At 37.6% G+C, this 15,019-nt stretch overlaps 1 protein-coding gene across 5 annotated transcripts in view; it reads left to right on the forward strand.

The window, feature by feature from the left end:
* The window catches only part of ADGRA1 (adhesion G protein-coupled receptor A1), a 272,861-nt gene extending 258,243 nt beyond the window's left edge, over positions 1-14,618 (forward strand). For 4 of the 5 annotated variants that reach the window (XM_063339128.1, XM_063339129.1, XM_063339130.1 and 1 more), the window contains 2 exons: positions 6,960-7,055; positions 10,265-14,618. In XM_063339128.1, the coding sequence (XP_063195198.1) occupies positions 6,960-7,055; positions 10,265-11,486 (1,318 nt within the window). In that variant the 3' untranslated portion in view covers positions 11,487-14,618. The remainder of the gene's footprint in view (positions 1-6,959; positions 7,056-10,264) is intronic. The other variant, XM_063339132.1, reaches the window with a different exon arrangement.
* Positions 14,619-15,019: the final 401 nt, after the last annotated feature.

Here is a 15,019-nt window from a genome sequence, read left to right on the forward strand (position 1 = left end):
TCTTCAAGTTGGCCTAGCTCACCAAGAGACAATACAGTTATCTCTATGTAAAAGAAACTCCCTTCTATTTCTTCTGAGTTTTCGTTTAAACATTTTTTGAGTTCTTGAATTCTTTTTTTATTTTTTTGGGTATATGCATTTTTGTTTCTCTGTCCTCTCTGCTGGCTCAGACTGTTTTACAGGGTCACGGTAAACCAAACTGCAACTGTACTGCCAGCCGGTAAATTCCTTTTCATCTGCAAAATACCGAAGTAGATATAATGGCTACACTAGCCATGAAGGGTGTTAACCAAGGAAGTTGAACAGAAATAGCTTCAGCACATCCTCTTGGCTTCCTCAACTACCAGGGCCTAAATTCTCACAGTAGCTAACTGGCAGTGCGTGAGACATCATCTGACCCAGTCAGAAAGGAAGAGCAGCTCAGTATGAATATCTAGGGCAGTGGGCTCACATGAGAAGCAAGTGGCTTTGAAGCCATTTGATAGGTGAGGTTTCGCATCTTCTGACACCGACTAACATTCTCCTGCTTTATCGTCCAGGTCCCCATATTATGAGTCTCTAAGGGCAGGTCCAGCAAAGTATTTAAACTCCTATCTTGTGGCCAATTCTAGTAAAAAATTAGAGCCTAGTTTTGTTAAATGGAGGCCTGGGCATCTTAAGATGAGCAAACAAATCTGCAGAGACTTTTCTTAATGGTTATGTCTTTCACGTCTCTGTGTTTTAGTCTCTGCCTCTGAATGGAGAAGGTTATATATATTCTCACAAGGACATTATGAAGATTGATTAATTAATGTTTGTGAAGCTCTTAATTTGCAATAAGATCTAGATAAAAGGGATATATATAAAAATTAATAACTACCTGTCCAGTGAGCTTTGTTCCTTTCGTGCTGAATGAGTGAAAAACAAACAAAAAAAAGGACAAAAAGACCGTGAACAGGCAGTTAAAAATAATAACAATATTGCCACATAAAGGTGCTAAATAGAGTGTTCACACAATTCTTAATTCTGCTATTAGAACCTTTTAGAGGTTGACTTGCAATATTAGAGTTTATTTTAGCATTATTAGTAGATTGTTTTTCTTTGCTTTCCTTTTTTTTTTTTTTTTTAAATGTATTCTCCATGTTTATATTCTACTTTGCAGACAGGGAAAAAGCACTTAAGAAATACAGGCTATTTCTCTTCAGCAAGGCCATGAAGCAAAACACAGTATTTGTAAACATGTTCATAAGTCAAGACTATCCGGGAATAGGATTCAAAATGACTTTTTTTTTTTTATGAAAAGTCTATTTTCAAAATCCCATCATTTCTACAAAGTCCTCTTTTTATTTTATCAAAATTCCCAGGAAAAAGGACCATGGAATGATGTGATGCGTGAAAAATTCAGGAAGAATAATTTGAAAGTCAGGCTCATAAATTCAGCTTTCTACAGAGCAGCTACTTATCTGTCTGCCTGCCTGCCGGGTACTTGAACTGTGGCATCTGGTTAGCTCAGAAGTTAATGACCATTTTCTGTATGGATTATTTTCACAAAGATGTTAAAATCAAATCCCAGCTTAAGGAAAAATAAAGGGGAGAGTCATTTTGCTGTGTCTCCTCTTTTATTTTCATGTTTATTTTGCAAGTGGCTAATAGATTGACATCTCTTCCTATATGAACTGTACCCTAGAAATAAGTAGAGCAAAACAGATGGATCTTTTTTGTACTAAGGAAAGAAATTAATGTTTCACTGATATCTTTATGTATCTAACATGTACCTTTCCAGACGTGCACGCAGAGAGGAATACTTTTAAATCTACATACATTTTAATCAAGTAATGTCTGCAATAAAGACTGTTTGCAGCTATTAAATCACTTCCTGATACATCTCCATTCTGCCAACCTCTGCAAAAAAACCTTAAAATCAGTCTTGCGTTACACCCACAAAGCCAAGGTCTGCTCCTTTTTGGAAGAATTCATTCCAGAGTCAAGGTTCTTAATCTGGAAACAATTTTGGGCTAGGGAATAGCCAGACACTCAAGCAAAAAGATTCATCACTGAGTAGAGCTCTCCTTTTACTTGCTGACTTACTGAGTAATATTTATGGAAATAAACTTAGAGGAATATACTGTGTGTTAAGTTAGCAGAATGGATGCTGCCTGCAGGCTATTGCAGTCATTCTTGATGACATTATCCTGTTTCTATCAGATTGGCTATGTAGCTCCCAGTATTTTGTGGTAGGGTTTGCCTTACAAGAGGAGTTCTTGCTGAAAGGAAGCTGGAAAACAGTAAGCCGTGATGTCAACAGAGGGACATCACCTCAAGCACTGTCTGCTGCTCTGTTGGGGGTTTTTTGTGTTTATGTCAGTGCATGTAGTAAAAAATATTGTACTTACTGGTCTCAGGCAGCTGCAGCAGGAACTCAGGGGTTCCCTCTAACGTTCGGTAAGTATGATTCCTCCCCCCACAAATGACTGCACATCATTTAAGCGTGTCTGCATAGCCTGGTTTACAGGCTGTAGGTGTTGCCTACGCTGCAACTAAGAGGTGCGAGTGCAGCATGCTGAGGCCTGCCAGGCTAGCTTTAATCTAATTAGCTTGGATAATGATATTAGTGAAGATGTGATAGAATGAGCTTCAGTAAATAGATGTATTCTGATGTGAAAGCCTGCTAGGAATCATCAGGACATCCCTGGGTGACCAGCAACAACAATGTACAAATTTTAAAAACTCTTCCCTAGGGCTATTGAAGCAACAGCTTGGCAATTGCTTCAAAGCCCCAAATCATCCCACAGATAGTTTACAGTTTTCCCTATAAAACAATTTTAAAATACTATATAAATTAACTGCTTGTCAAGATCAAATTTTAGCTGGAAAAAAGTTTTAATTTCTTTCCTCTGGCTTGCCAGTCTTTAAAGATTTGCGTGCGTGGTTATCTAGTCTCCAGCCAAGCCCTCTGTATTAGCTGGCTTCATCATAACAGGCACATCCGACAGAGCAGGGTTCTTCTGTCTTCTTACTTCTGCCTACGTGTAGGACTCTTGTTACTGGTGGCCTGAGTATCACCATTTGTGTTCTTGAATGGTAGGAGAGTAACACAAGTAGATGAAATTGGCTCTGGGTCCCGAGTTACTGCATGTTCTTTTGTGAAGAGGAGACAGCCCGCTGGCTTGATGAGAAAAATTAGAAAATTAACTCGAAACTAGAAAAGGTAATTGGAAGACAAAAGTTGGTTACCGAACCAAAGGATGTGGACCTTTAAAGCTTTAACACCAAAAGATAGCCATGAGAGGAAGTAGTGAATGTAAGTTAGGCAAACAGTGTAGGAAAAAGATTGATCATTTTTTTCAAAATAAGAACATATACTTGGGGGGTGGGGATGGGCGGGAGGGGGAGGTGGTTGAAAAGCGTGTACTTGCTCAGTCTGCAAGGTTCATCCTTCCGGTACTGCTTTATTATATTGTGCTGTGAATGATCATTACTGGAGAGGAGCGTCGCCCCTTACTTTTGCTCTTGTATGGCTTAAAGACACCAAAAGTTGTCTGCAGCAGCAAAAGCAGCAGAACCCAGCATCTCTCCAGTTACGACACTCAGACCACTTTAACTGGTCTGGAGAATCTGTACGTGCCCAGGCACTGCTGCATGAAATACCAGCGGATGTTAGTATCTGGGCTGCACAGGGAATAGCACACACAGGCTCCTCCTCCTCCTCCTCCTCCTCAAGTCAGGCTTTGTAGGGACCAACAGGCAGGCAGTCATTGGCAAGGCTTAGTGAATACTGGGAGGGCACCACCCTAACCAGAGGATCCTTTAGATAAGGTTATATTTGTCTTGCTCCTGCGTGAACTCACAGAGAGGCAGTCGTGTTTCTTGGGCTTCGAGACAAAGTCCTGGATGCCATGATTTGCCAAGTCCCTTCATCTACTGTAACAGGGAGGTGCCTTGTGTTTAAACATAGGATGGGAATTAAGAAGTCTTGTACTGAAATAGATTTTCTGCGTGACCTTGAACACTTAATCTCTCCTTGCTTGTTTTCTCATCTGTACAACAGGGATAATAATGTTTATCGACCACACAGAGGACTGTAAGGCTAAATTAATTAATGTTATAAAGCACTTTGATTCTCTTACATAAAAGGTTTTCTGGAAGCATGAAGCATAGCTACTTATTATCTGCATTTTTTTCACTTTTTATTCATGCCCTATCAACTCTACTTCAGCTTTGTCTTCAAACTTTTTTGTCCTGATCATCTCATCTGGGTGAAAAAGAAGAAATTGATAAAAACTAATGGTTGCATAGAAACTGGTCTAGATTTTTTAATTTTAAGTATACTGCCTCACAACTAACATGCATATGGATCCTCTTGAACAACGTTTCTTCTCTTTGGTGATTTTCCAGTGTGATCTTTTCTTCTTTATATATTGTTTAAGGTATCCATGAGTTCACACAAATGAACAAGAGTATGCAATCCTGCTCTTACAATTTAACTTAAATTTCTTTGATTATATTTTCTGTTCACTCTATTTTATTCCCATTTCTCTCTTGCTGACTTTTCTTCTATTTGGCAGACTTTTTTTCCCTTCACCCTTCAAGAATCCTGAATCCAGCAATGGCCAATTATTTGTATACACTGTCATTTCTATTTGCTATTTTACTTTTTTTTTTTCCCCCCGATGAGATAAGGCAGGCAGAGTGCTGTGCTAGATATCAGTACAGTGCACCTCGGGTACACTGAAACCATTTCACTTCACCTGATGTCGTTTCTAGAATGTATTTTCTTTCTCTTAGCAATGAGCCAGGATAGGAATTTGGCTAGATTTTGCCACGTTTCTGAAGCACTGTGTAGCTAACTGCTTCCAGAACATCTGATGCTACTCTTGTAGTGTTCAACAGCCTGATGAAAGTGTGAGATATGAATTAGATTACCCAAATACTGGCTTGTCTGAGACTTTAGATAAGGAATGATTTAAATGTATGTATCCAATCTGTAAAAAGTGGCAACACTGCAAAAAATGAAATTATAGGTTGCATTGTAGGTAAATTCTATGGTGTAATCACAGATGAGTTTGAAGTGCAGTTTCCTATACTTGCTTCTGTATTCCTATTTTTCTGCTCCTTACTATTTCTTAGATAATTTGGGATTAACTTTTCTATGCCTCATTGCTTACCCTAGTCATTTCCTGAATTTCAAAAATGTCATTGAACATGTCTTTGTTAAAAATAATAATAAGCTATTAAACTAGCTTATTCAACATGCTGAAGTCAAAAGATATGTACAATCATTAAACTGCAGTGAATGAATGGATTTTGTAAGGAGGCAGCTCGTTCATTGGAATTTGTTGAGCCCCACAGAATAAGCCAAGTTAGAAGAAAAAATATATACTTAATGACTTTGAAGTTATAAAATCTGAAGGGCTTTTTTATGAATGTGGAGGATGATTTTCTCTGCTCTGTTTACAGCTTAGACCATTAGGACAAAGATTGACTGTAAATGTTTACGTGACATTTTCTGAGGCCTGGCCTCTAATTCTGCTTCGGAAGGAAGTGGTGAAAAGAGGTTAAGAAATCCTTACACTAATTCTGGGTTTGATTTAAATGCTGATTTGTTTAATCTTACTATAACTCTGTTTCTGTAAAAATCCTGCCTTGCAATGGCTGTGAAATTTCCCAATATTTATAACACCTTATAGAAAACTAGTGGCCAGATTCTGGTCAGAACGTGTCCCACACATTATCAAATTCCTCTTAGTCCTGATGGACAACACAATAGCAGTGACTGGGAAGCGTCTGTATCCCTGCATACTGTTTCCTGCACCAGAGGAGTGGCTTGAAAGGAAACTAATTTTGTCTACTGACAGAAGAGCATTGGTTAAACCAGGAAATGAGTCAGGATGTTCAGAGAATCCGCTGAGCTTCTAGGTGCGGTGGAACGTTTTCCCTTTTGTCACTGGGTGGCTTTCCTTCCAGCTGTAGCCTCACATGCACAGGGCCGGTGCTCTGCACCTCAGAGACCCACAGCGGTGGAAGCGCTGTGCTCCGTGCGTAATTTTGTGTTTTGCTTAGGTAAATGGAAAATGCGATGGTGGTTTATTTTGCTGAATTCGGACATAGAAATGCAGGATGCCGACTTCAGTGACACATCCCCTAGGACTTTAATGTAGCCTGGTGATTCTACGGTGGAATGACTGCTGCTTCCAAGTGGTTCCATGGCATTTAACTGGTTAAAGGGGTGTGAAACTATGTGCTTTCAGTCTTCGAATACAGGTCTTTACAGAGAGGTTAACACTCTTCTTGGATATTTATGAGATCTTACTGAATTCTTAGAGGCCCTCACATTTTAATGCATTTGCAAGGCTGGGGTATTGAATGAGTGAAGAAAAGTGTGGTATATGCAAAGGGATATTTAATCCTCCTAATTTCTCCAGGTTTCTCCTCTGTGCAGAAAGAAACCATTTTGCCATGGGCTCCCCCCCCTTTTTTTTTTCCAAACTGAACTCGGCTTTTGTCATCCAGGAGTTAGGGAAGTGTCTCTGTGATTTCACTGAATTTCCCTGGGAACATTTTCAGGTTAAAGTGAACACAGCTGCTTTGTCTGAATATTTTTAATTTATAATGCTTACATATTTAATAACTATTAAATAGAAATATCTAGGTGAGTGGAATAACTTTATTTGGCACGTAGGTTCTTTTATTAGACACGGTTTTGTTCTTCATGTGACTGCAATAGTAACTACATTTACTAAAGACTTAAGAGATTGTTAAAAGTGGGTCCATATAAATATTAAATATTAAGCTGTTTGCTTCAAAAACTACAATGTTTATTGTGACAATACTTCATTCTTTGCTTTTCTGCTTTTAAGGATGTATTTAATATTTCAGCAATATTGTATACTGGAGATACTTCAAGAAGGTACAATTATTTAAAAAGCAGTATTCGACTACAAGTCAGGCAAATTAAAATATCGGTTATTATCTCTCGACAGATTTTATCTGATTAGTGGTGGAGTCCCTTTTATTATATGTGGGATTACAGCAGCAACCAATATCAATAATTATGGGATTGAAGGCAATGCACCGTAGTAAGTATAAACTATTATCGTAAAACTTTTAAAGAAAATACACTCTTTATCTTATGCTGATAAATGTAACTGACTTCATAAAGTGTACAGACATGCCATTTGGGATGACATTTATTATGAAATTTTATTAAATAATAGCTATGAAAGAGCAATGTCTTAATCTGGGGCTTGCTGCTTCACCTCTACTAATTTTACTCCATTACGGTCAATAGAATCACTTTTCATTTACAGAATTACTCCTCATTTACATCTGAATAAGTGAAAGGACATTAAAAGTACCTAATGGATAGCCTATTTAATGGAGCTACTAATTAATTAAATACTTTCAATTCATTATCTACCTTGAATTTATATCCTTCAGGTGACTTATTTGAAGTACTTTACAAATAATTATGTGAAAAAAGGACAGTAAAAATCCCGCCTCCCCCTCCTTCACCCCCATCCTGCTCTTAAAAACCAATTATTTTGGATTTTCACCACCTAGAAATGTTCCAGTCACAATGTCTTGCAATCCTGACATAGCCTCTAGTGTACTAGTGTGTTAGTGTTCAATATACCTCCACAGGCTGTCCAGGCATCATATCGTTATTAATTCTTGGCACGAAACATGAGACATCAATGAAGTACAATAAGTCTTTCCATAAAAGTGTAACAGAAAACAAATCAGACTGCAGAGTTAAATGCGTTCTGTGTAAATGATCCGCATGGCACAATAACGGATATATTAGTACTCTGCCAGCGCTAGTACTCTGGAGGACATCACTCTTAGTTACTGCTTTGGGCATCTATTGTAATACATTGGAAACTAGTTCTGTTCTGGGTAAAAAAAGTGGAAACAAGGGAGAATGGTTTGTAAGTGAGCATTTGGCTCCTTAAAGGCATTTTTATAGGTAATTGAAATTTAAATTCTGGTAATAAATTAGTACGTACCATGGCTAACTGTTTGCTCTGCCTAGGGCCTAACTCATATTCATATATTTATTCAAACTTATCCAATTAGACAATCACTTATAATCAACAGTATATTAAAAGACTCAATTATTTATGTTCATAAATGTGAGACATTTTTCATTTTGGCACAGTTAAAGAGGTTATACTTCTTTAATCATAGTAATCATAGCCAATCAATACCTGGTACCACAGTTCGTGCAAAAAAACAAGGCACAGGTGAGGGGTGGTTATAAGACTGAGTAAAAAGACAGCTTCTAATTCAACAACAGCATAGTGAGTTATATGCCTTATTCATTTTTAATAGTATTAGTACAGTAAATGTAGATGCACAAACTTGAACATTTTTTTTTACAGAACTGATTTTTTAAGTGATCCAAAATGAGATTCCACTTGAAATAAGAGCATCCCAAGAGACTGTTCCACTGGGGAGCATTCTATTCTCCACTTTGCATCAAATATGCAGCATTCAAATGTACTTCAAGTATTCACGTAGCCTTGTGCTCTCTGCTTATCCAATTAAATATAGGTGGTAACTTACCTATCTTTTCACAGTTGTCTTTCAGGGAATCTTTTCATGTGCATGTGTGACAGCAAAATATATACTCCTTGGAGTGTCTCTAAGTTCATTAATAAATGTGTGTATGTTTTTGTTTAAGGTTCAGATTTAAAAAATTTAAAGAAGTTATTCTGCAGTTTCTTGTGCTAAATACCCAGTGGGACTGACTCTTTTTAGCTGAGAGGTTCTCAGCCTAGAAGAAAAATTCTTTCTGCCCTTCTTATAGGAAGTGGTAGATGATTCCTGGCTTGGCAAGAATGTGATATCAGAGAAGGTTCCTCGTTGTATTGGAGGGACTGCAACCAATCACACACACCTAAATGAGTACAAACTGTCACACAGTGTCGCTGTTAGAGCTGGAATGGATCATGACAAATCACCTGGTCTGTCTTTTTGACCCAGTGGGAAATTAGCTATATCCAAACCATTCCTGACAGTTATTTATCTGAGGTGCTTTAAATGCTCTGATAGTGGATAGACCACGCTATTCCAACAGCTTATTATCCTAATTGTCCTAACACCTAGGAAACTTTTTGAAAAATCTAATATAAATCTTTCTTGCTGTAGTTGAAGCCCATTACTTCTTGTCCTAGTCCAACAGATAAGGAAAGTAACTTATTCCTCTTTCCAAAAATCCATGCAATATTTAGAGTTTAACAACCTAATAACAGCTGTACTAGCTTATACCACCAGCTCGGTTCCCTGTCTGTAACTGCGGCTAAAAGCAGATCATAGAGAAGAGTAAAAACTAGGCAAATACTCCTTCTCCCCCCGACCCAGGTTCTCCCAGTTTCCATCTGGGATTTCATTAGCCAGAAGTATTTTCTTCCCCCATGTTTATTTGATTAGATCATTCATCCTCAGGATGGTCCTGTTAGACTGCTACTAAATTATGTAGCTGACTGAGGCTTACTCAGCTCATACTGGCCTGTGATCTATTTTAAGCTGCTCTAAAACAGTTATAGTTGTATTATGTAAAGCCTAGCAAATAATGATCCCTGCTACAATAATATTATGCTACCAGTGTAACACGAAGAGACCATCAGTTCCCTTAATTTTTCTGAGGACATTCAAATTGATGTAAATTAACTCCCAGGAATTTCAGAAACAGTGGAGAATTCAGAAATGGCGTGTGTCTTTTGGGTTCACTCACTGCAGAAAGCAGTGACCGTTCAACTGAAAGTCTTTTTTCAGCCTCTCTTATTACTTTGGCTGTTCTCTACTTTGGCAACAAGAAGATTCTGTAAGAGTTTGTATCGATGTTCATTCATACAAACCATTGAAATTTGTACATTTCTATTGCTCACACAGATTGTATAAACTATGCCTCATTTACTTTTTAATCAAAGTATTAGCACTGACATTTTTAATAGGAGAAAAAAGGGTTGACATAAATGGTCTTATACTTCACTGCAATTCTAGATTCTAAACTGACCTACATTTCTTGGAAATTTTCAGCTTTAATATCCCGTAAATTATATTAGACATTTTATTCTATTAAAAAATACGAAAGTGATGCCTCAGCTTAATTGATATTAAAGAAATGCTCCATTTCTTCACAATGACCCTATCTGAGCTTCTGAGACATTGTTGGGTCAAACAAGTTAGTCAGAAAGCCCAGTTTCACATCAGTCAGTTGTCCAGTACATCTAATGTGGGCTATAAAATGTTCTTGACTGTCTTTATTTTTTGTTGTTTTCAGTTGCTGGATGGCATGGGAGCCTAGTCTTGGTGCTTTTTATGGGCCAGTAGCATTCATTGTGCTAGTCACCTGTGTTTACTTTCTATGCACGTACGTGCAACTGAAGCGCCATCCTGAACGCAAGTACGAGCTAAAGGAAAAGACGGAAGATCCGCAGAGAATGCCAAGTACTGAGGTGGGCCATGGTCATATTACAGACTCTGTGTCCGTTCCCCAGGCAACCTGCTCTATGATTTCTTCTTCCTTATTGGAAAATGAGCATTCATTTAAGGCTCAGCTTCGAGCCGCAGCATTCACTCTGTTCCTGTTTACTGCCACTTGGACCTTTGGAGCACTTGCAGTATCTCAAGGTCATTTCTTGGATATGATATTTAGCTGTCTTTATGGAGCCTTCTGTGTGACCTTGGGGCTTTTCATCCTGATCCATCACTGTGCAAAGCGAGATGATGTGTGGCATTGCTGGTGGTCCTGTTGCCCATCTAGAAGAAACACCTATTCTGTCCAAGTTAACGTGCGCCCAAAGGTTAATGTCAATGGCGACACTCAAGTTCATGCACCTTGTCTTCAGGAATCACCGTGTCCCAACAAATCGGCTGTGTTTAATCATCCAGCGGCTAGCCACTGCAAACTCACTAACCTACAAGCGGTTCAAAATCACGTTAACTGCCTTTCGCCAGTGACACCATGTTGTGCAAAAATGCACTGTGATCAGCTACTCGATGATGAAGCTCACATTCACGTCCACAACGAGGGAACCTTCAGACCCAACATGCACATTCATAGATGTCTGAAAAGCAGAACTAAGCCACGTTATTTCAGTCGGCATAGGTCTGCAGGTGAAAGAGAATACGCCTATCACATTCCTTCAAGTATCGATGGCAGCATCCACAGCTCACATACAGACAGTCCCCACAGTACGCATGATAGCCAGTCAGGCCACAGACGGGCCTGCTGCTCAAAAAGCGATCCATATCCTACTGTCAACCAGCCCGAAAGTAGCGATGCAAGTACTGTAATATATAGTTGTGCGAAAATGCCAGAAAGTGACACTGTGCACCATCCAGCTCATTTTGAAATGCACCCACGGACACAGTCATTGCCGTTTAATACGACGAATCACAACGGAATTCTCAAGGGAAACGTGCACGAAGCCATGATATACAGCTCAGATAGTACAGGAAATATCAAAACTGGCCCTTGGAAAAATGAAACTACTGTGTAGTTCATGGGCCATCATAACGTGGTTTTTCCCCTAAACCATTGTTAGCTTTGTTTTTATTCCAAACAATAAGATGACATATTTGTGTAGCTCATCAGTAAATTGTACAGCTTTTCCATCTTTATTTCTGTTTTCTTAAGAAGAGTCTAAAGAGAGAGATAGTGACGGTTTTAAAGTGAAGTTATTTTTAAAAGAAAGTTATAAAAATATTGCAAAAGATAATTAGAAAATGAAATCTAGACAATTGAATATGAGAGGCAATATCCTTTTGTTACGCAGAACAACATTTCTTTAGAAATACATTGTTTTCATTCATCGTTTTCGCTTTTGTTCTGTGGTAACTTCAGACACTTTTTCTAAACATATCAGCATCTTAAATTTTACTTATTTATTTTTGTAGCAAAATATTATTACTGTTCCATGGATTTTAATCAGAAGTGACTATGGTAGAAATGATAAACAGGATTTTATAAAATTACAGCTTTTTAGATCTACAAAAGTGATACTGCCTCTAAAGATCTTCTGTAGCATATGGCCTGTAAAGTGTAATGTACAGTCTCTGTTCTGTCCTTTTTCTTGTTGGAGAGAAGTGCTAGGTAATGTCTCTGTTACATCTATGGTGCTGTATTGGTTGTATTTTGCATGACATACGTCAGGATATACCATTTGCTGTTTTCTAGTGTTACATGTGTTAAAAAAAGAGCAAAAAAAAAAGTGTTGTACAAGGCTGTGAAAAACCCTATTGATATTAATCTAGAGCATTATAAATCTACAGAAAAAAAATCACTCTGCACTAGTTTAAGTGGCACAGTCCTTTGTATAAGGTTATATGATAGCTTTGATAAGGGTCCACTCTAATGTCTTTACAGAGCATGCACTACTCATTGTATGTGACACTGTGCGGTGTAATAGCAATTGTCTCAACAAGTTTTACACTTCTTTGTAAAGTATGCCTTTTGAACAAATCTGTAAGCTGTTTCACGATAACCTTTCCACATCTGTTAAGGTAGAGCAGTTTTATCATTAACTCTTTGAGGACTACAGTTATTTTCTTAAAATAGCTTATTCTAGTTCAGAGACACTGTGTATATATGATACTGTCTATTTAGTTACATGATCCAATGTAGTCCAGGGTTGTCAGGAAAGAGAACGTTCAGTCATTTTCTGAAAACACACCTTCTTAGAGTCCATCTATTAATTTCACCACTTGCTTTCTGAAAACCCATTTCCTCCCCTAGCAAATTTCAGATCGTCTTCATCCTTTAATGCAAATTTGACCTTCTGAGAAGTTCTTTATGTTCATGATTTCTGCTGAATTGTAGGGCGTTCCAGGGTCAGTACCATTCTCTATTAACAAGGCTCTTGGCAAGAAATTTTTTCATGTTTCTGTGAACATCTGGACACAAAGCATCGACTCACAGTAGCGAACTGCATCATAATTATCCCTATATGAAATAAAACTGCTTTTTTTCAAATAGGAAGGGTGCAGAATAATAATGGATCGCAGAAAGTGAATAGGAGCATAGAGAGGAGACAAAAACGCCTACAGTGGGAAGTGAGCAGTGCATCCATAAAGAAGAGAAAAAGCACAATTCTGTATGGCCACATGAGAAAGTTTGCTGTCATGTCTTAACGCAGGCTCATGTAATTGCTACATCGCTGCAGAGAGGAAATAGAAAATTCCCTTGAGAGATCATCGGTCTGCGATTTTCTGTGTATATGTTGCAGAAATCTTCACATACTTCAACCCATTACTTTTCTGTTATTAGCAGTTTATTAGTCTCTACCTTTTTTTTTTTAATATGTAGGAATACGTTTCCTAATAGTGTACATAAAGATGACAATTATAATTGTTAGAATGTTATAAAAACATGTAAGTCAGATGAATGTGTTCTGCAGTGTTGCAGGTGGGAATTAGTACTCAAAGGGTTAATGCTCAGTATCTGAGTGCAAGAAATCTCGTTTTTCTGTATTTTTGTAAATTTGAAATATATATTGTAAAATCCAGCAGTGCAATGTATCCATCTCAGATTGTGTATTTTTAAAAGGTGAGCAAGAAGAATGCACTAGGTGGTTGTCACGTTTTAAGCCAATATACAAGTTTCATGACTGCTTCTTTAGCTAATACGGAAAAAAAAAAAAAAAAACGCCTGAGCTTTATTATGTATATGCTGTATATGCTTGAACTGTCTCTAAAATACAGTCTTTTTCTTTGTTTGCATAATGAAAGATTTTCTTTTTAATAATTATTTTCTTTTAATATTACTTTTACTCATTCCACATAGACAGTGAGCCCTAAACAAGCATAGACATAATGTGAAATACCACTTCTCTGTGTCTCCGCACTATGTATATGTATCTTGTGTAATAGCAAAATCCTAGGAGGTCTGTAGACCATTATGCAAAATAGTCCACACACACACAGCCAAGTGAAATACTCACTCTGCAAGAACCCACTCGGTGAGCTGCTTTATTCAGCTTGTGTTTTAATCACCTCTGTTATTTTGTCCGAGAGGCTAGTTCCATCATCATAATGGCTTACAAAGAAGTAAATAGGTGCTGCTTTCCACAGAATATCTTACGTGATAAAACTCTCTGGAATTTAAACGTAAAATATTAAAACACTTTTCTTATTGTGTTAAAAATTAATTTAGTGAATATTTCTGGGCTAATTTGGAAGAGATGTGTTATGCAATAATCTGTTTGCATATTATTTTTTCAGAAAATATACAGTATAACTACAGAGTAGGAAAACATGATATTAAATAAATATAAAAAATGTTTTGTAACATCAAATTTGACCAAAATGCTTTTTGTGCTTTTGACTTTTTTTTCCTTAAGATAAATGAGATAATTTCAACGCTTTGGGAGTCTGGCTTTGTTTTATTGTGGGGTTTTTGGTCAATTATCGTCAGTGAACTATTACTACTTTACCTGATTTTCTTTCCTATAAAAATAAAGTCAATGAAATAACTGGAGTATAAGAGATATATTGTCCTACTAAATTCCCCACGGACATGCACACGTAACATGCTTCGAAGTCAGTATTAGTTTTGGCGATTCATTGATGACAAAAAGGACTGAACAGATTTTTACTGTTCTCTTTCTGTCTGAGATCAAGCAAGAGAAGTTTCTTCCGAAAAAGTTAATTTTTGGAGAACGATGCAATCAACAGAAATCTGAAGGGTTGTTATTACATTACTACCAGGATAAAAATATGGTCCGATGCTGCGGTGTTCTTCTCCGCATATAGAAATTCCAGTTTTCATGACCAAATTTCAGATCTAAGTGACTCCATTTTAAGTCACATAGGCTGTTTACCGGCAGAATTCCTATGCAGCCTCATATAAAGAATTTTGGTTTTAAAATAAAGCGTACATTTTTGCACATTATGCCTGATCATATGTGTTGTTCCCGAGAAGTCTGTTGGTTGTGTCTGCACGAATATGAGCAAGCAGTTGCTGTCAGTGACCATAAACAGATGTTCTCCTTCACCACACAGCAGCCTGCCAGCTACGCTTTGGGCACCCTATCCA

Source organism: Chroicocephalus ridibundus, chromosome 6, assembly GCF_963924245.1.
Source record: "Chroicocephalus ridibundus chromosome 6, bChrRid1.1, whole genome shotgun sequence".
Lineage (NCBI taxonomy): Eukaryota > Metazoa > Chordata > Aves > Charadriiformes > Laridae > Chroicocephalus > Chroicocephalus ridibundus.